The sequence below is a fragment of the Rattus norvegicus genome, chromosome 7 (genome assembly GCF_021556685.1).
Source record: "Rattus norvegicus strain SHRSP/BbbUtx chromosome 7, alternate assembly SHRSP_T2T, whole genome shotgun sequence".
In the NCBI taxonomy this organism is placed as follows: Eukaryota; Metazoa; Chordata; class Mammalia; order Rodentia; family Muridae; genus Rattus; species Rattus norvegicus.
Window position 1 is genome coordinate 16,067,501 of NC_141540.1, and position 14,029 is coordinate 16,081,529.

A 14,029-nucleotide genomic window follows, 5' to 3' on the forward strand; every position below is an offset into this window, starting at 1 on the left:
GATGGTTCAGTTTTTGTATCTCAAGCTAAAACCATATTTTTCAAAAAAAATATTACTCAAGAAATGAGTAACTGGGCCAGCACCGTAGCCCTGACTAAAAATCAATTCACTCACTACCATGCACATGGTAAGGGAGGCACTCTTACCACTCCATTTTCTACTCCAACTAACTCTAGCAAACACAGTGCCTCCCCTCTACTCCAAGCCAGCCTTCCAATTCCCATAATATCACAGACTTTCAAGTCTCCATCCCATAGTCCACCTCAACCATTACATCTCTCCAACCCACCTCCTACATTCTCTCCCTGGATACTCTTCATGTTGTGCCTACACGCCCTTCCCCAGTCAATGCAACCACTGAACTGTTAGAAGTTTACTCATAGGGATACTGACAGCCTGCACTTTTCCCTTCTCCTAAGAATAATCCCCAGCAGAATGGAAGCTTCCTCCTCCAGAAAGTCCCAGAGTCAGCTATAGTCAATGACTGATGCAGAGACCCAGGCGAAGACAGAATTAGAGGTGGGGGACAGTTCCATGATGTCACACTTCAGAGAGCCCTGCCCAGTGGTCTCGCACTGAGGGGCCAGCCTTCCTCTGAACTCATATCCTTGCTTAGATCCTTTCCTCACCCTGCCTTGCTTCCCTCGCTTCCTCACGGGTTTCTCCCTTCATGTGTCTCTTGTAACCAGAGCCACATGTCAGGCTCGGCTTTTACGTAACCCAACCTATGTTGGAACCAATGTTTTAAGCCTTGATTGCTATTTCTGTCCCTAAAACCAGGGGATGCTAATCATCACCTGTGGGCTAAATCTGGTGCACTGTTTGCTTTTGTAAAGTTTTATTGGAACACAACTGGTATGTGTAGTTTTAATTATTAACACAATCTGGAACTACTAGGGGATGAGGGATTGTTTAAAACAGGTGGGCCTGTGGACATGTCTGTGAGGGGTTGCCCAGATTTCACTGAGAGAAGACTTCTGCCTGTTGTGTGCAGTACACTTCCCTAGGCAAGGGATTGTGTGTTGTATGTGTAGAGACGGACTTTGATCCAAGTAAGCAGGCGATGTAATCAGCTGTTTCAAGTCCCTACACTGGTTTTCCTGAATAATGGAGTATAACCTCAAATTGTGAGCTAAAACAAACCCTTTCCTCCCTAAGTTGTTTTTTTTTTTTTGTCAAGTATTTTATTACAACAACATAAATGAAATTAGGACAACCGCCATACCCACGTGTTGACATATTGCCTATGGTTGCTTTTCTATTCCAAGATCAGAACTGAACCATTGCAATGAAGACCAGACGACCCTTGAAGCCAAAAAATATTTACTGTCTAGAAGAAAAGAGCCACATAACCCTTCCACGGCCCCTTCCCTTCCTCCATCCTCCAACCTGGCACCTCCACCCCACTCACCTCCTACGTGTTCACCCACACCTTTAATTCATCTACCCCATATAACAGCTACCTTCCCTGTTTCTCCAGTTTTTCTTTTGTCTCTGAAAACTCTAGTGGGATGGTATGTCACTTCAGGAAAAAGTATAAGAAAGTTATTGGGACACATAGTGGCAGCAGCAATAAACAAGACCTAGACATGGCTTGAGTTGATGAGTTGGAAAAGGGCTCCCATGACTGGAATAACCCTGGATCTTTTATCAAGATTGGGCTCTGGGTGTGTCCTGGAGATACACAATGGCTTGGCTTCTCACCTGTGACAAGGCTGGAGACAATGAGGGGTAGCACCAGCATCTGCAGCATCCTCATGAGCAGCTCACCAGGAAAAGAGAAGTACTTGATCTGGCGGTAGGAGAGCTGGTATGGGCGCAAGGCAAATGCCAGGCTGACGCCTAGATCCAGAAAGGAAGGGTTCATGGAATGGACTCTGGATCTCAACCCCAGGCAAGATCCATTCATCCATCCCAAAGAGGGTGTGACAATGTGAGTAGTGAATATTCTGTGAGGGTGTGAATTTAAGTGCATGGGTATTGTGTGTGCTTGTGTGTGTATTGTTAAGGGTACATATATGTGTGTGGGGATGTCTAAAAGGGTGTGTGTATGGCTTATGTATTTGTATGGTGTGTGCGTGGGTACTCGAATGGTTATGTGTGTGCTAGGTATGAGTGTACATTTGTGTATGCATGAATCTATGTGTACATGGGTGTGTGTAATGGGTTCGGCCTAATGTTGCCTGTATTATAATGTTAATTTGGGTCCCCAAAACTGCTTACAACAGTGTCTGTAGCCCCCAGTTGGTTCTGATTGGTGAATAAAAATTCCAACGGCCAATAGCTGGTAAGGACAAATAGAAGCGGGTTTTTGGAGTTTTCCTGGCTTGGAACCAGGGAAGATCTGCCATGCTGGGAGAGTGTGGAAGAGAGGAGAGGCACCAGACCTGGGAAGAGTGCAGGACAGAAGCAAGGCCACCATGTGAAGGAACCAGGAGGTACTGCCCAGAGGGCTGCCCAACTGGGTCCAGGGTAGCCAAGATAGAATATGGAATTTAGTAAGTACTAACTCGGGATTATCAGCAGGAGGTGGATTAACCGTGTGGAGGTTAGACAATGACCCAGCTAGTGTGCTGATAAAGGCATATCAAAATATAAAGGCTGTGTGTGTGTCTAAAATATAAAGGCTGTGTGTGTCTCTCATAAGGGAATGTAAGCCACTGAGGCAGGTAGCGAACACACCAGTGGGTTTTATTAAATTAAAAAAATATTACTACAGGTGTGTTCATGGGTACATTTGTAAATGGGTATGTATGTGAATATGTGTACGTGAGTGTGAGCATGGGCAGATGGGTGCATGATGTGCATTTGTATGAATGGCTGTGTGTGCATTTGTATGCACATGGATATATGTGTGCATCATGTACATATGTGTGTGCATCATGTACATATGTGTGTGCATCCATGCGTGCATGTTTATGTATGAACTGTAGAAATGTACAATTGTATATACCATGCATATATGTGGGTTTATCTGTCCCCACCCATTGATGCATGCATATGCATGTATTTGTGACACCGTACGTTCGGCTGTGAGCATAAAGCATGGCTGAGTACGTGGGCTTACATACAAAGACAAGCACCTTCATTTGGGGGTGTGACTGTGCTATCACTTGCAAACATGGAGGTGCGTATGCAATTACTCCTAAGTATGTAGATGTGAATGCATAGATGAGTAGGAAAGTGTTCGCAAAGTCGAGTGCAGCTGGCCCTGATGTCCTCGGGTCCCACACTCTCAAACTAATCAAATATATGGACACCTTCAGAAGAAAGACTACTGCATCCGATGAAAGAATTTGAGGAAAGGCAAAGGACTAGGGGGTTATTAGATAAGAGGGGGTGACGGGAAAAATATATGATCAAAGCACATTGAATGTAGACATAAAGATGCCATGCGAGCCCATTATTTTATACAATATGCACGTTTTCTAAGTTATGTCTGGTGAACATTTAGAGATCTTTTCCTCTTGTCCATATTCCCTAGACAATGCATACAGCACACAACTGTTTGATTAGCTGCAGTGTTACACGTAACCTAGAGAGCAAGATAACCACAGATCCCATACGAAAACTAGTCCTGCTTTATTTAAGGGGCTTTAGCATCCACATAGAACGAAAGCTTATGAATAATAAAATCCCCAGACACCCAAAACATCACGTATCTTAAATAAAACGGGATGGTGTTTGCTGGAACCAATCTCCTAAGAGTATGGTGGATAGCTGCATATTTATGTGTGTGCACACGGTTTATGGTGTCTGCACCTCGTCTTTTTCTGTGTACAGTCGTAAAGTACATGTCTATGCAGTGTACTTGTTTGAGCACATACCCACACACGTAAAATCACATCGCGTTCGTACATCTGTGTTTGCCTGTGTGTACGCCCTCTCTGTTCTGGCCCTCAGGAGGACTGAGAGGGAGGCTGGTGAAATGAGTGCACCGGAGACAGCAAGGGGGCAGTTAACAGAAGTCCCGCCTCCCAGTAGCAGAGCTCACCAATGATCACAGCGCTGACTGTGAGCAAGATGAAGGCATTTCGGCGCAGGAAGCGCCGCACGTGCTCTCGGGTCATGGTCTGCAGGCGCAAGCGCGTGCGCAGTGCTCTCTGCTGCAGACTGTCCTGCAGGCCTTGCAGACAGCCCCCGCCAGCGCCGCTCTCCCTCAGGAACAGACTGTTGCCGTGGCTGCTCATCGCGTCTCTGCGGGGGACAGAGGAGACCAGATCTGGTGAGGGAGGAGTCCGGAAAAGGAGTAGGTGGGGTGAAGGAATGCGCATTGCAGCTCAGAAGTCAGGGGAGGGGCGATGTCAGAGGAGAGTGCTTGAGACCCTGCTCCGGATGGGATTCAGTTTTCTCGCCCTAGCAGCAAAGGTTAAGGCCATTGAACCTATACATCAGAGTTGTTGCTTAGAGATAAGGTGTGTGTCGGGAGGTGGGGGGTGGGGGGGTGGGAGACAAATACTGCACACCTTTAAGGTTTTAGCAACTGAGGGTTGCTGCAGCGCTCAAATCAAAATGCCAGGTCTTTGCTGAATGTCAATTGCATGAAGACCTCTTGAAAGGGCCCCTTTAGGCTAGTCCCACAAGCCACAACAGTTAGTTGTCCCGCCTGAAGACACGCACAGTTGACTTTGTACAGAGACAAAATCAGCAAGTGCCTAGTGGGCAACCAACTAACGTGGCTACTTTGTATGCGGGAGAGCAATACAGTAAAGGGGTGATGGCTTTGGAACAAATGGTAACAGTTCTGGGCCCAGCTTGTTCAAGAACGTATTTTGGAGAGAAACCTCAGACTCTGAATCCCTTTTTTAAACTTGCCCATATCTATTTAGCCTTGTTGACTTACCTTTTTTAAAGTATCCAAAGTGGGATGTTGTAGTTTCCATAGCTAAATAAAATGCATGTAAATAGAAAATATGCCAACTTGTTTAGCAACAAAATACTTGGAAGTGACTAAACAGCTTAGAAATTGTGGCTTTTGACCCAGCCTGCCGCAGTCCTGTAATATGGGCTACTCCAGAGGCTGGGGAAAAGGTTTGTTACAAGTTCAAGGCAGCACCCACAACTTAGTGGAAGGTTAAAAAGAGAGCTCTTGGGCAGGGCCTGGGAAATGGCTCATTGGTTAAGGGTACATATTGCTCCTTCAGAGAACCAGAGTTCCGTTCTCAGCACCCACATCAGGTAGCTCAAAACGGCTATAACTCCAATTCCAGAAGATCACTGCTCCCTCCTGGCCTCACTCACATGTAGACACACACACACACAACATATAAAAATATCAAAGATGAAAATGAAATTCTTTTTTGGAAGAGGGCTGGACTGTATATATTTAGCTCGGTGGTAGGATACTGGCCCGCCATGTTCAAGGCCCTAGGTTCAGTTCTCGGTACCAATCAACTCAGCCTCCCACGTAGCTGGGTCTCCGGGCGTGCATCCCCTGTGCACCCTTGAATTGTTGCATCATCGTTTTCCTGCCACTGCCTAAGTGGCAACTGACATGGTTGCCGTCCATATCTGTCTAAGTTATCCACCTTCTTCCAAAAGACAGGCAATCTCACTAGGCCTTCCATGCCCTGAATCCTTCTGGTCAAAGCCCTGGTTCTCAGTATAAAGCTCCAGTCAGGACTTTGCTCCTAACGGTCCTCTGAAGCTACAGTATTGCTTCTCACCTTGCTCTGAGCATGTACAGACTGCAGGCACAGACTGCACAGAGAAGCAGGCAGTCACTCCTTCTTCCCTAATACATCATGCCTCCAGTTACTAAATGCCAGCTCGGAGTAACCCATGAATCCCAAGAGCATTCAGCTGAGTCCAAACCAGACAGGAGCCCGAACCCTTGTCTGTTTCCTTTCTCTGCCCAACCAACCATGCTGTACAGTACAGACAGGTGGTTCTGCGGATCCACAAATCGTCAGCCTCAGAGACAACCATCGCTAGATGGAAATAAATGTTCGGTGAGTAAAGACTAAGGCTGCCACCCACACCTCAGCACTCAGGATGCTGAGGCAGGGGGAGCAGGAGTTCAAGGCTAACCTGAGCTGCCTGGGAAGACCCTGGATGGAAAGAGTTAACCAATCAACTCACATCTAGTTCAACGAGCTATCAACAGTTGATGGATTCTGAGGGAAAGCAAAAGGCAGTTGTCTTCAGCCGGGTGATTAGTGGTGGGTTGCCCATGCTCTGGTGAATGGTACCTCATACCCCTGGGCATAGAGGAATCACTGAATGGACTCGGTAGATTATTTAAAGGAAGAGGAAAAAGAGGAGGAGGTCGCAGAGTGAAATTAGGAGGAGAATGTGAGAGGACTCAAGAAGAGTTGAAGAAGAAAAGGAACGAGGGCTAGATATGACCTAAATACACATTTATTGGTATATGAAGTTACCAATGAATATTTTGCATACTTGTTTGGTTGGGGTTTTTTCTTTAGATTGATTTATTTTTATTTTATTTATATGAATACACTGTCGTTGTCTTCAGACACATCAGAAAAGGGCATCAGATCCCATTACAGATGGTTGTGAGCCACCATGTAGTGGCTGGGAATTGAACTCAGGACCTCTGGAAGAGCAGTCAGTGCTCTTAACCACTGAGCCATCTCTCTGCCCCTACCAATGCATTGAAAACAAAGCAAAATAAACAAAAACCTCAAAGGTAAGGCTGGAGAGCTGGCTCACAGCCAGAGCATCCACCTCCCTCTTCTGTCTCTAAAGGAACCTGAACTCCTGTGCACAGGCCCACGCATGGATATACATAATTAAAAAGGTAAGAAAAATACTTTATGTGTGTGCACACACAGTGTGTGCAGTGACCATGGAACCCAGAAAAAGTATCGGATTCTCTGGAACAACAGCTACAGGGAATTGTGAGCCGTCAGGTGGGTGCTGGGACCAGATCTGAGGAACAAGCACTCTTAACTGCTGAACCATCTCTCCAGCAGTATTGGGGTTTGGGGGTGTTGTTTTGCTTTATTGATGGTAGCATGAGATTAGCATATGCAAAGGCTTGGGTTTAATTCCCAGCACCAAAAAAAAAAAAAATCAGTTGATAAAGTTACTTAATTTGTACCAGACTTTTCTTCTTGCTGGTCCCGAAACGATTAGCATGGTAACTATATGCACAGTACTGAAGTTGTGCTACGTGGTTTGTTTATTCATTCTCTCTCTCTCTCTCTCTCTCTCTCTCTCTCTCTCTCTCTCTCTCTGTTGTGTTCCTCCCCGTCTCCCCCTCCCCTTCCCCCCTCCTCCATCTTCCCCCACCCTGTGTATCTGTGTATGCACCTGTGCAGGTCAGAGGACAACTTTTAGAAGTCCGTTCTCTTCCTTCACCATGTAAGTCCAAGGGATTGAATTTAGGACTTTAGGCTTGACAGCAAACACCTGTGCCCACTGAGCCATCTTGTAGCCTTATGCTAGTCCCTGAAAGTAGTGTAGAGATGAACTAAATAAGTAAAAAGGCAGGAATGGGTTTGTGCACATACAGTGCCGTTTCACGTGAAAGACTTGCACACACAGGGCTTTCAGAGTCTATCCAGGATGGAGCATGTACCTGCAACAAACTCCCTAAGGAGACCTAAAAGCAATGAGATAGAGTTGGCACGTGACAGTCTGCGAGCCAAATCAGGCCTGACCTCTGTGTTGCTGGCGTTTTTTAATCGTAGTATTGGCACACCGCTACGTTCAGTCACTCGTTGTGTTTCTGCAGCTGCTTTCAGGCTACAGTAGCAAAGCAGAATTGCTGAAAGACAGGTCGCAACATGTAAACTACTTACAAAAGTGGGGGTGGAGAGGACTGCACCAAGCTTGATGACCCGAGTGCAGTCCAGGACCCACACGATGAAAGGGAAGAACTAACTCCCTAAAATGTCTCCTGACTGCATTGTGCATGCACATAGGTACACGCATGCACACGTGTGCGTGCATGCACACACACACACACACACACACACACACACAAGGTTGACAGTAGCCTAGTAAAAGTGATTGTGTGCTGAGGTAATAAGGATATGGCTCTCGGGTAGATCGTTCATCGAGAGTACAGGAGACCCTGCGATCCATCCCAACATTGACAGGGGAAAGACAACCAGTCGGTAGTAATTAACAATTTTTTTAAATATTAAATAAATAAGCAGAAGGGCAATAGATACAGGACTGAGCTCAGATGCAAGACTGTCTTCTGCACCTTCACTGCGCCCACCTCGATCACAACGGTGATTTGTCACTAGTGACTTCTCCCTTTTTACCTCAGTGAACACTGGATAATTGCTCCCACTCACAGCACACAGTGAAATCTTTTAGAATTCATGGTGATGCAGGATGCCAGACCAAGTTCCTTAGCACCTCCATCCCCATTAAACCCTTGGCACTCCGTTGTGCCAGGAGCATGCAAACTGCTGTCTTCTGATCCTCATAACAGAATAAACTGTTGGACGTTATCATCACCCTTCCCTGCACTTTCTTCCCTTTCATAATCACCATTCTACTCTATTTGTTCAAGGTCAAGATCTGTAGCTTGCATATGAATGAGATCACACAGCACTTGAATTTCTGTACCTACATTCAAATTAACATGAGTCGTTTGAGAAGATGCTACGATGAAAACTAATGTTTGTATGCTTCCAGAAATGTAATAAATGTTTTTAAACAACACTTTAAAATACTTGATTTGAAAGTATCCTGCACTTGGGTCTTCCTGGAGTTCTTGGGCCCCTGGAACTCTCAGGCATTTCCCATCAAGGGTAGGTAATTGTTCAGGTTCCTCCTGGCTCTAGGTCCTCTCTTTGCCCCTGCCTCCTAAGCTACCTATTCTGGAAGTTACCTTTTCTGGGATCCCCAACCTATGTAAGGCAAAGAGATCAAGAATGGGTCCTCTCAACCTTCAAATGTAATGAGCTATGCCAGCCACCCCATGGAGATTGATGATAGGTGGACAGGAAGGTCTTTCTGACCCCTAAAACTCAAACAAGTGTTACATTTTCAAGACAAAATGTCTTTGAAAGTGAAGGGCTTGTCTCACTATACAGCTGGTACCCAAAGCTAAGGTCACTGGAAGTGTGGCCAGAAAGCAATGAGGGGAAAGACCCCAAAAGGTTAAAAGGGTATGTTAGAATAAGCCCCTCAGGAGAAGAAATGGGCATGTCTTACACTGACCATACATTGACTATAGATGTGAAACAGCACCAACTCCATGAAATATACATCATCCGGGGATAGAGAGTTCATCGGGAAACTGAATTTTGTGAGCCAGGGATGGTGGTAGGCTCAGCACTTAAGAAGCAGCAACTAAATGGCAAGTCTCAGGCCAGCCTGGGCTACACGGGGAGCTCTTCTGACTGAGAGGGAGGGAGGGAGGAGTAAAGGGAGGGAGGAGTAGAGGGAGGGAGGGAGGGGAGGAGAGAGGGAGGGAGGAATAAAGAGAGGGAGGGAAGGAAGGACAGACAGACAGACAGACATTGGTATTTCTTAAACAAATCAGAATGCAGTGTTATATTGCCTTGGAGGTTAGCTTCAGCCTTTAGGAAAGGAATATACAAAAAAAATCTTCGTTTATATTTTTCATGTTTTCTTTTCCTTTGTTGATGCAGCCTGAAACTGTGTGTGTGTGTGTGTGTGTGTGTGTGTGTGTGTGTGTGTGTGTTTGACCTGCATGTAACATGCCTGGTGCTTGTGGAGATTAGAAGAGACTATCAGAGCCTATGAAATGGGTAATTAAGCCAGGATCCTCTGCAAGAGCAGAAAGTCCCCTTTACCACTGAGCCATCTCTCTAGCCCGAAAGATGTAAGTTTAAATGGCCTGTTGTTTCTTTCCTCCCGCCATTCTCAGGCCTATAACTAAGCCATCTCCAGGGCCTTTTCTTACACTAGCATGGAGGGCTTTGTTTGTACAACACCATATGCTGATGGTGTGCTACCTAAGGAGTGAGTGACAGAAGGGAAAGAGGCAGGACAAAAACCATACATCATGCACTCACTTGAACACAGCCTAGCATCTTGTGTGCAGCTGACACCTACAGAGTCCTTTACGGATATGCAGGCCCACGCAAACTCTTCAGACATGCAGCCACACACCCTTCAGAACTGCAAATCCATATGTGCACGTCAGACACGTATTTCCCCACAAACAAACCTTTGCTACATTCGTGCACACCAGCAGACACATAACCTCTCACACACCCTCAGAAATACAACCAACCCCGTGCATTCAGCATCAGCCATCAAGTCTAGACAGACAGACAGACACACACACACACACACACACACACACACGCGCGCCACCATGCACACCATAAAACTCAAAGCCACGCGGTTCGAGCCTGCTGTACAGGTACCCCATGCAAAGGAAACTCCACGGGCAGTGACGTTTACCAAAGTCTTAGGCACACAAGCACACACTTGGGAGGACAAAACCCAGAACGTTCAAACACTTAGCTACACTCACCTCTTTAGAAAAGCAATCGCACCCAAAAATACAACCGTGAAAATAGCATCTCCATACCCAGCTCCCTTGGAGCGGTGGCCAGTCTTAACCACAGCAGACGCGTCTGGAGTTGGGTTATGAACCCCTGCTGTGGAAGAGGGAGTCTAGCCAAAGAAATAGGAGAGGCGTCAGGTTCAAGAAATAGGACTGCCTGGGAGTTGGAGTTGCTGAATGGGAAGTTCGAGAGATTGGAAGGAGACCCAGGGACCTAGAGTCAGGAAACTCACCAGGATAACAGGGCAGAGGCAGGCTCAGCACCTGTAAAGGGACTGGAAAGAGCTAAGGAAAGGTAATGAGAAAGTGGAGACCTGTGCACAGGGGATCCCTGCCTAACCCGGACTCAGATCCAACCCCGCTCAGGATAAATGTCCCACTCACCAGCCTCGGGTCAGCGGGGCCGCCTTGCCTGCGCCTCCGCCTGCGCGCTGCGCCGGGATGCAAAAGCCAGAACCCGCGGAAGCGCCTGGCCGGGTCCGCAGGGACCCGCCAGGGACCCGCTCTGTGTCTGCGTTGGGGACCCGAAGACAGAGGTAGCCGCGCGGAGCAAGGATGCGCTTTGCAATCGGAGGAATGCGGGCTGGCCTTGAGCTCACGTGGGCGCTGGGGGCGCGGGGCCGGGGCGGGGGGCGGGACCCCCTCGGGGATGTCCCCCTGCCGCAGCCTCTCAGGAGCTCGGGGACGCGAGGCGGGTGGGGTGACGGGACTCTCCCGCACAGCCTCCGCCCCCGCGCCGAGCCGCGCCTACGAGCCCGCCCCCTGCCCCTCCCGAGTCCTTCGAGGCCAGCAGGCCCCCTGGGATGTACCGGGTACCCAGCCCAGTTACCGCTGGGACAGCGCCCACATCCTCAACACCGGTTTGAGGCGGGGAGAGGGAAGACAGTGTCGGGTGACCACAGCCACCACGTGGGCTCGCTGGCCAGCTTCTCCCTCGGGTACACCTTTCTGGCTTTGGCCACTACTGTGGCCCTCTCCACCAGTCCCTCTCCCTCTCTGAGCCTGGCCTCCTCGCTGAAACAAGGGAGGTGACTCGGCCGACCTGAGAGAAAATTACCGCTGAGGAAAGTAAAGCGAGCATGGAAACACTCTCTGCAGCGTGAAGCGCCGTGCAAACGGGAACCTTTCATAATTGCTGTTATGGTTGTAATTAATAGTACCCCTTGCTATCTGCCGCGTATATAAGACACTGTGGAGCTGCATTTTCCTCTCAGATGACACTGACTTGGTTGCTTCCAGCACGTGAGTTCTTCTGAGAACTGAGGCTCTTTACAGAGTTTGGCATTTTTATTATCCCAGCGGGATAATAAAAATCAACCCGAGAGACACAGGTTAGATGGCCTAACGCTTGCGCAAGGCTGGTGACCTGAGTTTCATTCCTAGAACTTACATAATGGTGAAGGAGAGAACCAACACCAGATCTCCACATGTGTGCCATAGCAAGCTCACCAACACATACATGTGCAGTAGTAGTAGTGTAGTTGGTAGTAGTAGTTAGTAGTAGTATAGTCAGTAAGTGCTCATTGTTGTTTTATTGAGCTATGATTAATGGCAATCTCATGTATCTGGAAGATTCTTCAGTTATATTTCATTTACGTAGCCCTACTAAGCACACATTACCACCCCGGTTTGCCGACAAAGTGACAGGTACTCATAAAATAGCACAGCCCTCAGAGCTGTCCAGTCGTCGTATACACAGCCCTGGCCCCAATCCTTGAACACAGTTGCTAAACAAGGTGGTTCTCAGTCTTAGCTGTTCCTTTCAAACGCCAGGAAAACATTTTTAAATTCCAACGCCAAGTCAAAACTGCAGTGGGATTCTGTCCCCCACCCACCACCCCCTGCATCGGTGTGCCTATCAATCCAGAGGTCCACAGTTCAGGTATGTGGCTACAGGTACAGTGTTCCATCATTCCAAAAGCTCACCAACCCCTGAACGAGTAAAAACAATGCGGTACCTTTACACAATGAAAGTTTACTCACCTGTAAAGAATGAAATGATCAAATTGGCAGAAAAATATGTAGAACTTGGAGTCACTGTTTTTTAATGTATTTTATTTATTCTTTGATAATTTCATACGTGCATTCCATCTCTTCCCAGACCTTCATAACCACTTATTTTTAACCTACTGGGGGTCCAGTTAGTGCTGCTTCTGTGTGGATGTGTGTGTGGCCATCCACAGGAGCATGGCCAACCTACCAGAGACTATACTCCTTAAGAAAGCTGACTTTCCCTCCCCAAGCAGCCGTCATCTGTCAGTAGCTCCTCAGCTGTGGGTCGGGGCTTGTGAGCTCACTGGCTAGATCGTGTGCAGGCAACCAGAGTAGCTGTGACTTCATGGAGTCAACAGTCCTGTCACATCCAGAAAGTACTGCCTCCCAACCTGGGCAGACAAAATTTCGGATTCTGTTTGAAATTCAGACCAATCAAATCACATCCCTGGGATGGAACCTAGACATTGGTCTATTTAAATGATCCTGCAAGTGAAGCTAAGGTGTGGCTAAGGTTAAATGACTAGCAGCTGCCCTAGATGTAGGTAGGACCAGGCCACACTTTCAAACCATTCCTGCCTCCTCCCTGTGGTTCACTCTCTGGCTGTGAACTGATATTTCTATTTCTCTTTCTTTATATCTCATTTGTACAGCCCTACAAAGTAGGCGTTACCATCCCTGTTGGCAGACATGGCAGAAGAGACCCAGAGAGGTTAAGTAGCTTTTCTCATGCAACACAGTCAAAATGGCACCCCAGTTCTAATCTCTATGCATGAAACCCCAGCTGTGGTCCTTTTAACACGCTCGCTAACCAGGGTGGTTGTCAGTTTTACCTATCTAACATATTCCAATGCCAAACCAAACTGCACTGAAGCTGCCGGTGTATGTCCAATTTGTAATTCTGATACAGTGTGTGTGGTCCTGTGCTTAAGGCTTAAGCTGTTGAGCTATCAACAAGGAAAGTCTCAGTAAATACAGAGCCAAGAGGAGCTCAGGAGCTTCAACAACTCAATGTAAGTTGGAATCTCAGAGCAGAATGAAACTGCAGCTCAGAACCAGCATTCTCCAAACCTTACACGATCTACATGATACCACAGACAGAGATTCCACACCTTATCATATGTGACAAGGCACAGTGAAATCAAGGGACCTAAACGTACTGCAGGCTGAGCATGACATCACATACCTATGATGCCTGTATTTAGGAGTCTGAGGCAGGAAGAGTGCAAACTCAAGGCCAGCCTAGACTACAAGTATGAACTTCCCTCTAAACAAAAGAAAAATCATATATGAAATGGCCTTCAGACAATGTGTATCAAGTGTGCAGCATAACTGAATTTCATGTTTAGAGTAGGGTCACATCCCCAAGATATTGCATTCTGTATGCACCAGTTATTCAAAAATCTGAAATAGTGCCTGGGGTAATTAAAGAGCTTGACACCCATGTGTAAATGTCAGGTGGACATGGCAGACTGTTTCTAAGTCCAGGTTCAGAAAGTAAACACTAGAGGATCTCCAGAGCAAGCTACGTAAGGAAACTAGCCATATTGGTAAGGTCTGGTTTTAATTGAG

At 47.1% G+C, this 14,029-nt stretch overlaps 1 protein-coding gene and 1 long non-coding RNA gene across 4 annotated transcripts in view; one reads left to right on the top strand and one right to left on the bottom strand.

Moving 5' to 3' along the window:
* Slc1a6 (solute carrier family 1 member 6) overlaps window positions 1-11,183 on the bottom strand; it is a 28,908-nt gene extending 17,725 nt beyond the window's left edge. The window contains 3 exon segments of one of the 3 annotated variants that reach the window (NM_032065.2): window positions 1,705-1,842; window positions 3,995-4,197; window positions 10,850-10,994. In NM_032065.2, the coding sequence (NP_114454.2) occupies window positions 1,705-1,842; window positions 3,995-4,190 (334 nt within the window). In that variant the 5' untranslated portion in view covers window positions 4,191-4,197; window positions 10,850-10,994. 3 annotated transcript variants of the gene reach the window in all.
* LOC102549402 (uncharacterized) lies at window positions 4,137-8,651 on the top strand. Its single transcript, XR_015625088.1, has 4 exons — window positions 4,137-4,225; window positions 6,709-6,760; window positions 7,284-7,326; window positions 8,492-8,651. It is a non-coding gene; the product is annotated as an uncharacterized LOC102549402 (long non-coding RNA).
* Window positions 11,184-14,029: the final 2,846 nt, after the last annotated feature.